At 39.5% G+C, this 15,183-nt stretch overlaps 1 protein-coding gene across 5 annotated transcripts in view; it reads right to left on the reverse strand.

The window, feature by feature from the left end:
- Positions 1–15,183, reverse strand: part of Nek10 (NIMA related kinase 10) — a 226,862-nt gene that overhangs the window by 78,461 nt on the left and 133,218 nt on the right. For all 5 annotated transcript variants that reach the window (XM_046437346.2, XM_046437345.2, XM_046437347.2 and 2 more), the window contains 2 exons: positions 9,635–9,764; positions 8,881–8,951 (listed from right to left, as the gene is read on the reverse strand). In XM_046437346.2, coding sequence (XP_046293302.1) covers positions 8,881–8,951; positions 9,635–9,764 — 201 coding nt within the window. The remainder of the gene's footprint in view (positions 1–8,880; positions 8,952–9,634; positions 9,765–15,183) is intronic.

Here is a 15,183-nt window from a genome sequence, read left to right on the forward strand (position 1 = left end):
ATATTACCAAAAGTTCTCTATAGGTTTAATGCAATGCCAATCAAAATCCCAATGGCATTTCTTGTAGAAATAGAGAAAGCAATCATGAAATTCATATGGAAAAATAAAAGACCCAGAATAGCAAAAACAATGCTAAGCAAGAAGTGTGAATCAGGCGGTATAGCGATACCAGACTTCAAACTATACTACAGAGCAATAGTAACAAAAACAGCATGGTACTGGTACCAAAACAGGCGTGTGGACCAATGGTACAGAATAGAGGACACAGAAACCAATCCACAAAACTACAACTATCTTATATTTGATAAAGGGGCTAAAAGCATGCAATGGAGGAAGGATAGCATCTTCAACAAATGGTGCTGGGAAAACTGGAAATCCATATGCAACAAAATGAAACTGAATCCCTTTCTCTCGCCATGCACAAAAGTGAATTCAAAATGGATCAAGGAACTTGATATCAAATCAGAGACGCGCCGTCTGATAGAAGAAAAAGTTGGCTACGATCTACAGTCGGTGGGGTCGGGCTCCAAATTCCTCAATAGGACACCCATAGCACAAAAGTTAATAACTAGAATCAACAAATGGGACTTACTCAAACTAAGAAGTTTTTTCTCAGCAAAAGAAACAATAAGAGAGGTAAATAGGGAGCCTACATCCTGGGAACAAATCTTTACTCCTCACACTTCAGATAGAGCCCTAATATCCAGAGTATACAAAGAACTCAAAAAATTAGACAATAAGAGAACAAACAACCCAATCAACAAATGGGCCAAGGACCTGAACAGACACTTCACAGAGGAGGACATACAGTCAATCAACAAGTACATGAAAAAATGCTCAACATCTCTAGCTGTCAGAGAAATGCAAATCAAAACCACCCTAAGATACCATCTCACTCCAGTAAGATTGGCAGCCATTAGGAAGTCAAACAACAACAAGTGCTGGCGAGGATGTGGGGAAAAGGGTACACTTGTACATTGCTGGTGGGACTGCAGATTGGTGCAGCCAATTTGGAAAGCAGTATGGAGATTTCTTGGAAAGCTGGGAATGGAGCCACCATTTGACCCAGCTATTCCCCTTCTTGGTCTATTCCCTAAAGACCTAAAAAGAGCATGCTACAGGGACACTGCTACATCGATGTTCATAGCAGCACAGTTCACAATAGCAAGACTGTGGAACCAACCTAGATGCCCTTCAATAGACGAATGGATAAAAAAAATGTGGCATTTATACACAATGGAGTATTACTCTGCATTAAAAAATGACAAAATCATAGAATTTACAGGGAAATGGATGGCATTAGAGCAGATTATGCTAAGTGAAGCTAGCCAATCCCTAAAAAACAAATGCCAAATGTCTTCTTTGATATAAGGAAAGTAACTAAGAACAGAGTAGGGACGAAGAACAGGAGAAGAAGATTAACATTTAACAGGGATGAGAGGTGGGAGGGAAAGGGAGAGAGAAGGGAAATTGCACGGTAATGGAAGGAGACCCTCAGGGTTATACAGTGGAGGGGGTAGAGAGAGAAGAGGGGAGGGGAGGGGAGAGGTGGGGAGGGGGGAGGGTGGATGATGGGAAAGGCAGCGGAGCACAACAGACACTAGTATGGCAATTTGTAAATCAATGGATGTGTAACTGATGTGAATCTGCAATCTGTGTATGGGGTGAAGGTGGGAGTTCATAACCCACTAGAATCAAAGTGTGGAATATGATATGTCAAGAAATTTGTAATGTTTTGAACAACCCACAATAAAAAATTAAAAAAAAAAAAAAAAAAAAAAAAAAAAAAAAAAAGAGCAGTCCCCCAAACCAGGAGGTCTGAACTGAGAACGAGAGGCCTGCCTGGCAGCACAGTCTGTAGAACATAAATGAGGAAGTATCTGAACCTTTTTTTGTGACTGGCTGTTACATGTCATTCTTTTTAAAGCAACTGCGAGTGTTTAAGTTGATTCGACTGTGGAGGATTGGTTTGATTTCACTGAATCATGCTGACAAAGATATGAAGTTTATATTTTGCATTTTGTTTATGATAGGAGATAGAATTTCAGGGAAATCGTGGTGATTGAAGTTTTGGATGAGCAGTTATAGATAGTCTGCCATAGGGCACCTTCAAACTGTCATCTTCGATTTTATTTGTCTTTAACAAAAGTAATTCAAAGTAACTAATTTGACACATTGCACGCTAATATTTCCTGTGATTTTGGAAGTATATCACTCAGAATAGTAAAGGGAGTATTGTTCATGTTACAGAAGCCAAATACCCAGATCATTCAATTCCTTCCGGTATCTACAATAGAATGTTATCTATTTTTTAATTCAAATTCTCCAATTGTACTGAATGATGCATACTTTTCAATCAAATTTAACTTGAATTTTGAGGAAAATACTAACTTTCACATCAGTATTTGACTTAGCAACACATCCTCACTCAATCTATCTTTTGCCTGCACTGCTTTCTCCATCAGTCCACAAATATTCTTCACAACAGAAGTCAAAATGAGACTCAAAATGATAATTTGCCAATGATTCCCTCTTATTGAGTTTATTAATCACGACTAAATCACATAAGAGTTTTAACCAGATTCTAAGACACTATCATTTTCTGATCTGTGTTCATGCTTTTTCTTTTTCAATTCTAAGGCAGTGGGCTCGCACTATGGTTATAACAGGCACTTTGCACATCTGCTGAATTCATATTTAACAAAGTTCATTCTGTGCATTTTTTATGTACAAATATAGGCAAGAGACTGTGGGAATAGGGCCAGCTACATAGTCTGTGGGTGTCCCCTGCAAATGAAAGCAGGGAGCTCCAGTAGGAACTGGAGAAGTCAAACTGCCCTTCTTACAGTTCAGCATCCCAACTGATGTTAGATGAGCAAACCTCAAGAGATTACAATCTCTATGCAGGTGGGATGCACCTGGAACACAGACCAGGGGTGGGAAGAGGCTACCCCTGAGTTGTCCACCAAGTGTGCCATGATGTTGCCAGCCTAGTCAGGAGATGTCTTTTCTTTACTTCCCAAGATGTAGCAGGGCACTTGCTCCATCCTGACATGCATGGGGTTATTAATGATGGTGGGATGTGATGATCATTATTATCCAAAGTACAGGTATGAAGACACGAATTGGTGTGAATATACTATGTATACAACCAGAGGTATGAAAAATTGTGCTCTATAATGTGTAATAAGAATTGTAATGCATTTCACTGTCATATATAAATTTAAAAAAAAAAGAATTTCAGGACCTTATATACAAAGTCTTAAACCTCAAACTCAGGACCATTTGAGCACAGGGGATTGCACTAGTCATAGGCACATAAAGCCAATTCTGTGCTGTGCTATGATGACATATTTGTAAAGTTTCTTGCTTTTGCTCATAATCACAAAAGAAGCTAAGTTGTTGAAATTTGCCTCTTAATTAAATCAGATTATTCATCTGCTTTCACTTAATTAGCCAAAAAGATTAAAGCTGCTAAAATTCTAGGTTGCCCTAGTGTTATTTTGACTACCTTGTGAGCAAAAAAAAAACAAATAAACAAAAAAAAAAAAAAAACCAACCCTGCATCTAGACCTTTTGTTAGCACAAATATTATAAATTTTCAGACTGCAAATATTTAAAATAATTCAAGAGGACATTAGCAGGTAAATTGTTAGCTGAGTTTTTTTTAACAAAAAGCAGCATAAGTTTGTTTCAGAAATCATGTGGTTATTTTAAAATATTATGGTAAATGGGAAGAGAAAGTACCTCCCTCTCCTGGCATTTAGCTATCTCCTCCTCTCCCAAGGCTCCTCCCCACCCTATATTTGGCCTCATTAGAAAAGGTACCAGCAGGGAGATGTAGTTTAGCATCATAATTAGTATGAAGGGCCTGGGTCAGATTGAAATTTCCTCAATAGCTTCCAAGTCCAGTAAGATAGAATTAAAATTCCCAGAATGCCATGTAAGGTCCCAGTTGATCTGGTACTTTATCTCCCTCCTCTCTTTCCCATCTCCCAGCAACACATCAAATGCTCCCACCTGCACTTTTCCAAACAGTCCAGGGCTCTCCTATGCCACATATTTCTTTGCTTATTTTAGACCATCTGCTTGATTTTTCTTCTTGATAGTACCCTGAGCTTTCCCAGATACCATCCCTTATCTTCCTGCCCAAATCCCCATTTTTAAGTCTCCATTAGGAAGACTATTTGGACTGCTTTCAGAAAGACTTACTGTTCCTCTTTTATATGTTCTCAATGCACTGTGTGCATTTGAAGTACTTAAAACTATCATAATTATTGTCTTGCAATGGCCTGATTCACCGCTGGAGGGGAAACTTCTTGAGGGGCAAGAAGTGTTTCCACCGCCACTATGATCTTCTCAGCGTGTGAAATGGAATCTGGGTGCTGACAGGTATCCAGCAATGAGTGAATGAATGAAGCAAACTCAGCATCAACATCTAAAGAACTGACCTATCCATAGCCCAAATGGATTGGCCACAGCCTTGTGGCCTCCCAGGAACATCTCCAATCAGAAGTTTCAGTCTAGCCTCATTGCTCTGAAATAACTCCCAGCTTCAGTTATTTCAGAGTATTTCCACTGAGTGAGTGAATCAAAGCCATAACACACACTGGAGATTGATAGAATATCTTCAGCCTGTATGATGCTCCAATGATTCCCTAATCAGATAAGCATCAAGTCTTGTTCTGAAAAAAATATGGGATGTTCCCCTCTCCCCACCCACTTTGACCCGACAACACTCTGAGAGATAAGCTGGGGAAAAAAAGTAAGAGGGATACAATGTTCAATTGTATTCATTTCATGTTTTATGAAACAGAGTTGAAGGTGGGGTAAGAAATGTAAAGATCCACTTGTCCTTAGAGCTCAAGGCTAGCATTAGCTTCTTTAGTCATTATGACTGCCTCTGAAACAAAGCGCCAGACAGCTTATGCAACCAGGCGCAGAGAGAGAAAAATAAGGCAATTGGAATATTTTGTGCATAAAAGGAAATGTTCTTCCTTTTAAAAAAGAAAACAGACAATACTCTCCTAAGAGTGTACTGGGAGGTAAAAATAGTCATGCTGGTACTGAGCAGAGCAACAAGATGTATTTATTTTCTACCCCAAACTCCAGAGCTGCTAAGTTATTCTCTTAATTTAAAAGCTTGCTAGAAAAGAAAAGTTTCGTTAACAAAATGTGCTTATATGCCACATCAACAAACAGGAAAAAGGAAAGATCCTGCACATTAGAGATGCAAATTGTGTGAGCTCTACTTGACAAGAATGAGATGATAGTAAAGTGGAAGAAAGAAGATAGACGTGACTGGAAGCAATGAACAGTTTAAGAATGATTACAGTAAACTTTCCCCTCTCTTCAAAGCCTCTGTCAAGCTACAGTGATTGGCTCTGAACCTAATAATTTGCTGAGATTTTAATTGCATATGTCCCTTGCATTGTTCCTTGAAGAAAACGGGAGGCTAAGAAAATAGGAAATTTGAAACTGTTCCCTAATTCTTTTGGAACTTCACTTTTAAATACTAAAAATCCAAAGCAAATTAAACATGCAATCGCATGTAACTCACAACTGATTTTGGTTTTATGTCAAATTTCCTAAAGATAAAACTTTGCGATTGTGAACCCAGACAATGAGGAGTCTTGAATAGCTTGAAATGAAAATAATGTCTGTTACAGAATGCACCCTGCAATCTTAATTTACAGTCAGTTGCAAAATTAAATTGTCAGTTCTAACTTATTATGGCATCTTAGTATTTTAAATGGAAAGCACCTTCAAAAACATTTCATCTGGAATCCCCTAATAGTGATCATTCACCCTCTGGTGACAGTGAGCTCACAACCCACCAGTGGCCTCCTGTACTGTGGATGCCTCTAATTCTGGCCTACACTTTGTCATGGTGAGCTGACCTTACCCTGCTTGTAACTGTTACCCCCTTTAGGTCTTTGCTCCTTATTCTGAAGCTCTATGGAATAAAGCCCATTCTTCTCGTATTTTCAAAATCATTCCACTTTCCCACTTAATCAAAGTATTTTGAATCTTCTTAGGATCATGCCCTCAAAGATGCAGACAACATCCACCCTGTGGTGGTAACGATCCCACCTCTCTCCTCCTCCACCACCTCCACTCCATCAGTCACCATCAACTGTGATCTCCTCTTCCATTCTCATGCCCTCCCTCTGCTCCCCGTAGAGCAGCCAGCATGGTCTTTGCTAAATAAGACATTTCACTATGTGTCAGTCTGCTGAAAACCCGTCAGTCCTCCCTGCAGTGCTCCAGTTAAAGATCCAGAATCCACAACACAGTCCACAGCACCTACAGCCTCTGGCCCTTGTTGCCCTCCCTGCCCCAAATCATTTGCTGGCTCCTTCTTCCTTACTTGAGATGCTTCATCTCCACTTTCTTCCCATTCCTCAAATGAACCAGTGAAGCTTTCACAGATGCTGGTCCAGGAAATGCTTTCTCCGCCCTGTTCACCATTTGAGAATTATGGGTTATTCAGGTCTCAGGTTACATGTCCCTTCTTCAGAAAAACAGTCCCCAAATCCTCGTACTAAGCCAGGTTCTTCTACCATCTCTTAAGGCCCTCTTTACTGCCCTTCATCACATTTATGATTTGTTTTTTTTTTACTTAATTCTGCAAATAATATCATATACTTTCATGGTAGTATCCTATTTCAGTTGTCATTTCACATAATAATGTTATTAATAACACTATCTAACTTTATAGAGGTTTTACAACATGCAAAGTGTGTCAGCAGCATTATCTTAGGTAAGCTTCAGAACAAAGCCCACGCAGTAGTTAATATTGCTAGCCACACAGCACAGACGAGAAAATGAAGCTCAGACAAGTTAAAATGAGTGGCAGAAGAGGGTTTAGAAGCCAATGCAGTCTAGAACCTAATGATGCTCTAAATTTTTGCACTGTATGTTGCTATCTGACTCCCCTCAGCCCCCTTCCCCCCCCCACACACACACACACTGGTCTACTGATCCTAAAAAATGTGTTGATGGCCAGGGAACCTGTCAAAAGGGACTGACAGTCCTGCAGCTCAGTTGCACAAAGTCAGACTGCTGCCTCTGTACCTTTTTCTCTGGTATCTCTCCCCTTCCCTCTATGGCACTCAACTACCCATGAAAAGGAGAAATTAAATGAGCAAATATGGTATCTTCATCTTGCCGTCTCCAGAGACTTCTTCAATATATAAGGTACTTTCCAGAAAACAAATAACAGAGAAGAGGAATGAATCACAGAAATAAATTGTCTGGATTCATTGGCAACAAGGCATGACTGAGAATATGTGAAACTCAGATGATTTAGGAAGAGCTTCCAGCCTGTTTCCCACAACATCAACAGTGATAACTGCCAAAAGTGTGCAAGTATTTGCCATTTCCTCAACCCTATGCCAAGTGGTTTGCTTATGCTACTTTGCATAATTGTCACATGGACCTGATGAGGTTGGTACTATTACATTACAATCACCATTTTACTAGATGAGGAAACACAGATGCAGAAACCCTTGGCCACCATCTGCAATTCATAGCAAGCACTCTGCCCCTGCTAGACCTGGCTCCACAGCCTGAGACTTGTAAGACTGTAGGTCAGCATTACGCCAAACAAGAAAGGTTCAAGAAATAATCCTAAAATAGAGTAGGGGTAATTATTAGTAGGAAACATGGACCCGGAGGGGAGAAGCCAAAGGGAAAGGGGACTGACTAGCTTTAGTAACATGACCATTATGGTCCATCAGAGACAGAAGCCAAAGCAAGGTTTAAAATACTTGGGAAGGGGATGGAAAAGATTCCCTTTGGACTGACTCTAGGATTTCTACAGTCCAAGATGAGGATCTGGTACAGCTCAATGGAGCACAGAAATCACATTGGGCTGACTCGACTACCTAAGATGGTCTGGAAATAGCAATCAGCCAAACCAAAGCGATCCATTCACACATCCAGGGTCTACTCTATGCCGAGCACTGTTCTGGGGACTAAACTGGTAAGAAGCAAGATGACAGAGTTCTTGCTCTTGAGTTTACTTTGTGGTGGGGAAGAGACAGACAATCAACAAACAAGGGTTTATGCATGTGTATATTTCAGGGGTGATGGGGCTGAGTTTTATGAAGCAGGTAAGGGGGCTAGAGAGCACTGAGAGGCAGTGGGGTGGACAGAGTGGGTTCCAGTAGAAAGCCAAGTGGAGTGAGGGCCTATATCATGCATACATCGGAGGGAAGAGTCTAGAAATAAAGTAAAAGCAAGGACAAAGGAGTAGGAGGAGATAGCTGGAGCCTAGGGAGCAGGAGAAAAGAGCAGAAGGGGCCAGGTGAGAGATGAGTGGGGACAGCCTCATGGGGCCGGGAGGGACTGGTCAGAACTTTGGGAATGCATGGAGATAATGACTTTCATTACTTTCCTACTATTTTGATGGCCAGAGCTTCTGATTTTCCTTGACAACTTACTATAAAGGACAATATTGCCAATTGAAGAATTAGACATGAAAAGGTATCTACAATTTTATCCTCAGACACGACCTTCTTCAGTTTCCTGTGTTCTCCTCCTGGCTTTTTTCCATATGTGTGCAGACTTTTATGCTTCTTGTCATATTTCCAGTTTCATACCCTATTTTCTTCACTTAGTTTCGTGTCACATGTGTTTTACAAATTGATAAGAAGCCTTCCAAATAATCATTCTAGTGTTTGCATGATATTTTCTACTATGTCCTCTAGGATATTCCAATGGCTTCCAGAGGTTCACTACTACTAGTGATACACAAACATCTTTCCAGGTTTGGATTAGGTGGGGACCCTTCCCCTCCACCTAAATAGTGAATGTTTATAGATGTGAGGTACTTCTTGATGGTCCCTATATGTTGGAAGTTGTGAGATTAATTACCTGCTGATGGTATCTGTCACCTTCTCAGAGTAGATGCCTTCTGGCACTGGTTCATATACCGCCTCCACTATCTGCAAAACAAACAGACTGCAGTGGTAGATGTGATGGGGCTGTTGGCATCTTAGAGCAATGATGCTTAGCCACAACATGAAGTGCATGCACAAAATTTAATCAGAGATAAAAACATCCCAACCAAATAAAAAATTAACATCAATTAAACAATTCTAGAACACTGAATTATATTCCCCATGCTGGGCTACAGTTAACCTTAGATTCATAATAAAAAGATGCATGGGGTAATACCATATGCTGGGTTGTGGGCAGTCCAAACTGCAATTAAAAATAAGAGACCAGGGGCTTGGGCTGTAGCTTAGTGGCAGAGCACTTGCCTAGCACATGTGAGGTACTGGGTTCTATCCTTAGCACCATATAAAAATAAACAAATAAAGGCATGGTGTCCATATATAACTATAAAAAAAATTTTAAATAATAATAAGAGACCAAAAGTAACTTGATATATTCATATTTTATAAATTTCTATGATGAATGAATGAATGCAGTTGGATATGGAAATGTGCATAGCATGGGACCTACATTTAGAAGAAAGGAGAAAAAATAAGTCGGATCGTGCATTTAATAAAGCAATGTTGTTTTCAATCAACATTTGAATAAAAATCACATAATTTCTGTTAGGAAGTAAATGAATGGCCTGTTAAAAGCAACATGAGACCTTTTGTCTTCCAACTTTCCTTACTTTTGTAGCCAAGGAGAGCATGTTGGTGCTGCAGAAGGGAGGACTCAGGGTGGCCATCTGATACAGGATGCAGCCTGCCGCCCAGACGTCAGCCTTCTCCCCGTAAGGCTCGCTCTTCAGCACCTCTGGGCTGAAATAAGTGTAGGATGTTAATAGATACCTATTAAGGGGGGGGGGGAGGCATCAGCACAGAAAGAAGATCCAGTTTCCCAACTGTTATTGGAGATATCTTTGAAAAGGACTTGCAACTCCTAATCAAAATTTCAAGTAAACATATTAAAAGGTATCTTGGAAACCTCCCAGCCTCAGATGAATCAAGAAGCACAACCAAGCAATTCAGATTAAGCACTAAATATCAATAAACCATAGAAAACATGACCTGGTATGTGTCTGAGGAGGTTTATTTCTGTAAAGAACAACCCCTCTGTGGTAGATGAAATTTTCCGCCCTAGTTCTTTCTTGCTCTAGAGAACTTGCTGGGCATAGTTCGTTTACTGACTCCTGCCTTCGGTTTTGACTGTGTTTTCTTGCTTTGGCCAATAAAATGGGGGAAGTGACAGTGTGCCAGATCAGCGTCTCAGTCTTAACAGGTATTGAGTGTTTCCTCTTGTCCTGCTAGGAGCTTCTGTCCACTACCAGGAGAAGAAGGTGTCTGTCCCAGGTAGCTGCTACCTTCACAGCATAGCCTATAAACCTGCAGACCCTATGAGGCTAAGAAGAAATGCTTATCATTGGATGTCACTGAGATTTTGTGGTGATTAATAGTGTAGCATTAGTATTGGGGGAAAAAAAACTGATATGGCTTCCTCACTCTGCTAATCAACTCTAGGTTATAACGTGAGAGAAGAGCATATTTAAGTATGTTTCTGGAAACAACACTAGCTACCATGTTCACCTCTTCTGAAGTGGCCACACAGTTTAAACGAGTTTCCAGTTGAAGTTAATCTATGAGGGTTTATGGATCTGTCACTTATAATTTAATGTGGAAAGAAATATTGTTTCCTTGGATGTTTCTAATAGAATTTTTTTTTCATGTTTATAGAATAAAGCTCAAGTAAAAACTAAAAGCTTTCAACAAAACACGCCCTGCTAAGGTTTGGGTCTACCGCAAAGGGACATGTGTAGCTTCATTACCAGCCTGTGGTGCTATCGAGAGGTTGTAGAACTTTAGGGAGGCAGGACCTAGTCAGGAAGTTAGGTCACTGGGGACATGCCTATATGGGGATGTCCCAGCACCTTCCTGTCTCTCTCTCTGTTTCCCAGATACCATGAGGTGAGCAGCTGCAATGCTCCCCTGATGAGGTGCAGCCTCACCACAGTCCTAAAAGCAATGGGACCAACTGGTCGTGGACTAAAACCTCCAAAATCATGAGAAAAAATAAACCCTTCCTCTTCTGAAATTGATTATCTCTGGTGTTTTGTTGCAATAATGGAAACACATACACAAATGTACTCTCAAGTTAAGTAGTTTGATAATCCAATTCTATAATATACATTTAGGTCAGGGCTCAGCTCTCTAAATTAATGGAGTGGAAATTAAGAGTTGGCTTTGACAGTGGGTTAAGGCATAAAGAAGCTTGTAAATCAAGATCAGAATAATCAGGGTAGGTATAAGTCAGAATTGGTTAGAGAGAATAAACAAGGAGCGAGCCACAATGGCATACCCCCATAATCCCAGCAGCTTGGGAGACCGAGGCAGGAGGATTGCAAGTTCAAACCCAGCCTCAGTAACTTAGCAAGACCATAAGCAACTCAGTGGGACCCTGTCTCTAAATTTAAGAAAATATATTTTTAAAAGGGCTGGGGATGTTGCTCAGTGGTCAAGCACCACAGGGTTCAATCCCGGTATCAAATTAAATAAATAAATAACAAGGATTTGCCATTCTTGTGAGAAAACAAGACTAATTCCAAATTTAAGATTTACAGTAAGAATTTCAGGGAAATGTGTTACTTCTAGGTCTCTCAGTTAACCATTTTCAAATTTAGCATATTTTTTTTAGTTCAATAATATGGCAACGGGGCAAAATTTTCCAGGATGCTGCTGGGTCTAGGAGTCTGGGCATTTCCCATTATCCCTTCATGAGCTACTTATATTTAAAAATGTCTTAAGAAGAAATAGCATCCTCATCAGAAAAAAATACCTTTGACTCCCTACAGACCAATTTCCCACATTGTCATCTCTGAGAACTCAGGAGATTTGTTTCATGTTTCAAGGCTCATGAAGCAGATGCTCCACCATGTCCCCCCAATCCTCGTTCCACTTCCTGTTCCTTTTGTACTCCAGCCAGCATTTGCACTTTTTTAGACAACAAACTTCAATTTTTTTTAATCAAAAGACAATTTTTGAATATAGGAGAAAGCACCTGTCAGAATACAGTTTACCTGTTTATTTTTCTCATCTTTATATCTCCCTCTTTTTCTCACTAGAGACCACAAAAATCTTCCCATCTCTCTTTTGCAATGTGGCTTTGTAGTTTCTCCAGTCCTTGATTCTGTGCTGGGTTATATGACTAACTTTGGCCAATGAGATAATAGCAAAAGTGATGCAAGAAAAGACTTAGAAAGCTCTCTGGCACTTGTTGTTTCCTGCTCTTGACATCACTTTGATCAGTACCACATGATTAGAAATAGGCACACCTGCTGAATGATCAGCAACACATGACCCAGTTCCTCCAATGGGCCTGCCCACAGCCAGCTGGCCTCAAGACACAAGTGACAGGCATTGAAAACTAAGGGACCACACAAGTAATCAAGGCCAGTCCCATACAATGATCAATCAGCAACTCCCCTGGAGCCAGCCCAGTTACCAGCATCCAGTACATTGACGGGGAGAAAAAGGCTATTGTATTAAGACGTGATGTTTTAAGGTAGTTTGTCAAAAAAAAGTTAACTTTCATCAGAGTCACCTTTCATCAGATTCTCAAAAGTTGTCGATGTGCCCCTGAAAAAGACTGAGATATCACTTCTCTGGAAGATAATAGGAATGGAAAGTAAGAGATACAGTTGCCAACCATCACACTGCTTCTGGGATAAAACTTTAAAATTCTCTAAGGTCAAAGAGCTTCGTAATTACTTCTAAACGTAATGACACAGTCTAATTTCTACCAGTCATAACAAAAGTTTCTGTGATGACTTAAATTCTACCCCATCTCCAAAACTCATAGGTTGAAACTCCAACCAATTCCTCAAAATGTATCCATTATTTAGAGATAATATCTTTAAAGAAATTATTAAGTTAAAAAGGATGTTTCGGGGGTCAGATTGAATTCAATGTGACTTAAGTACTTAAAAAAAGAGGAAGGAACATAAGGAGTATACAGGCACAGAGAGACAATCTCAGTGAGAGACAGCAAAAGGAAGCTGTCTGCAGGCCAAGGACACAGGCTTCAGAGGAAGCCAGCCCTGCTGACAGCCTGATCTTGGACTTGCAGCCTCCAGATCTGTTTCTCATACCAACAAATTGGTGCTATTTTGTGACAGTAGCCCTAGCGTGCACATGCACATTCTGTGAGAAAATCTACTCATGTGTTTTTCATCCTCAGAAAGAAACTGGCCTTTGGAAATATAATTAGGTCATATTTGACCAATATTTGCAAACATATCATCTGGTTTGTGTGTGAGAATGGTTACTGTTTAGAAAATCGTTGTATAGCAATTCACTGCCATGTGTGATAATTTCCAAGTTCCCCGCTTAAGGCGAACCTAACCATATTTAGGGAAATAAAGAGTTATAACTAGAAGAGTGTTATTTCTTTCTTTGTTTTTATAGTATTGGGGATTGAACTCAGGGGCGCTCTACCACTGAGCTATAACCCTAGCTGTTTTTTATTTTTTTTATTTTGACACAAGGACTTACTAAGTTGCCCAGGCTACCCTTGAACTTGAGATCCTCCTGCGTTAGCCTCCCAAGTCTCTGAGTTTACAGACATGCACTGCCACTCCCAGCTAGCAATAGTTTTAAGAGTAAGAAGTTAAATAGTACATACACAAAAATGTATACACTAATACCCACAAGCCATATAGAATTTAAAATAGGATTTTCTTCTAAATAAAACCAAATTTTTTTTGTTTTTGCTTTAAAGTTATCCCTGTGATTAGATCATTTGAAATATTTTTGGTAATAGAGCATATCTTATGTGATATTTAACAAAAATAGGGGCTCTCTGGAAACGATTAAAGCACTTACAATTAAGTGTATAAAAATTATAGTCATTATATGTTATACTCCAATAAAAAAAATTAAGCAAATCCAAGGATAACAGGAACTGAGTGGATGGCAAGAAACCATGTATGTCTACCATAAGTAAACTTAACCCATAATACACTGCCTGTGAGAGATATATGGACTCAACTTTATATAAACATTATTTCTGTTTTCAAAAGAGATTCACTTTGGTGTGCTGATTTTAAGTCCTTTGGGTGTAAACCAAGGAGTGGGATAGCTGGGTCAAATAGTGGTTCCACTACAAGTTTTCTGAGGAATCTCCATACTGCTTCACGATAACTAAACTACGGCATCAACCAACGAGCCCTTCAACAGATGAAAATGGATAAAGAAAATGTAGTACATTAACACAATGGAATATTACTCAGCCTTAACGAAGAATGAAATGATGGCATTTGCAGGTAAATGGATGGAGCTGGAGAATATGTGCTAAGTGAAAGAAGCCAAACCCCCAAAACAAAAGGCCAGATGTTTTCTCTGATAAGCGGATGCTGATCTGTAATAGGGGTAGGAAAGGAAAGAATGAAGAACTTTGGATTCTGCAGAGTGGAGTGAGGGGAGGGAATGTGGGGGTGGGTGGGATGGTGAAATGAGAAAGACGTTACTGCCCTATGTACATGTATGATTACAGGACCAGTGTGACTCTGCACCAGGTACAGCCAGAGGAATGAGAAGCTATGCTCTATTGTGTACAGTGTGTCAAAATGCATTCTACTGCTATGTATAAGTAATTAGAACAAATTTTAAAATAAATAATTAGTTATTAATTAATTAATAATTCACAAATTGATAATAAAAACCCAGTGGGACAGCTGGGGCTATAGCTCAGCAGCAGAGCACCTGCCTAGCATTCGTGAGGCAGTGGGTTCGATTCTCAGCACCACATAAAAATAAACAAATAAAATAAAAGCACTGTGTCCATCTACAACTACAAAAAATAAAAATTTAAAAAAAAAGGTGGGAGAAAAACGAGAGAGGAAGGATGCCTAATCTAATTAAAGGGAAAACGATAAACTGTTTTGATTTTAAAATTTCATTAGTTCTCCCTCACTAATATATAAGTAGTTAAGCTGCTAATTGCCAATGATTCTTATTTATTCACTAAATGAGGGTAAACAAGAAAACTATTGAAACGAGGTATATTTCAAAGCATTCTAAAACATGCACTGTTTGATACTTCTTAAATAATTCATTAATATATTAATTTACACATAACTGAGGCAAAATTTCTTTCTTTTAAATGGAACAAAGTACATGAGATGACATAGGTTAAAAGGCCTCATGTGTGGACGAGTATATTCTTCTTTCCCACAGCTGTAATACT

Source organism: Marmota monax, unplaced genomic scaffold, assembly GCF_021218885.2.
Source record: "Marmota monax isolate L192 unplaced genomic scaffold, Marmota_monax_Labrador192_F-V1.1 WCK01_AAM20220418_F8-fsc00021, whole genome shotgun sequence".
In the NCBI taxonomy this organism is placed as follows: domain Eukaryota; kingdom Metazoa; phylum Chordata; class Mammalia; order Rodentia; family Sciuridae; genus Marmota; species Marmota monax.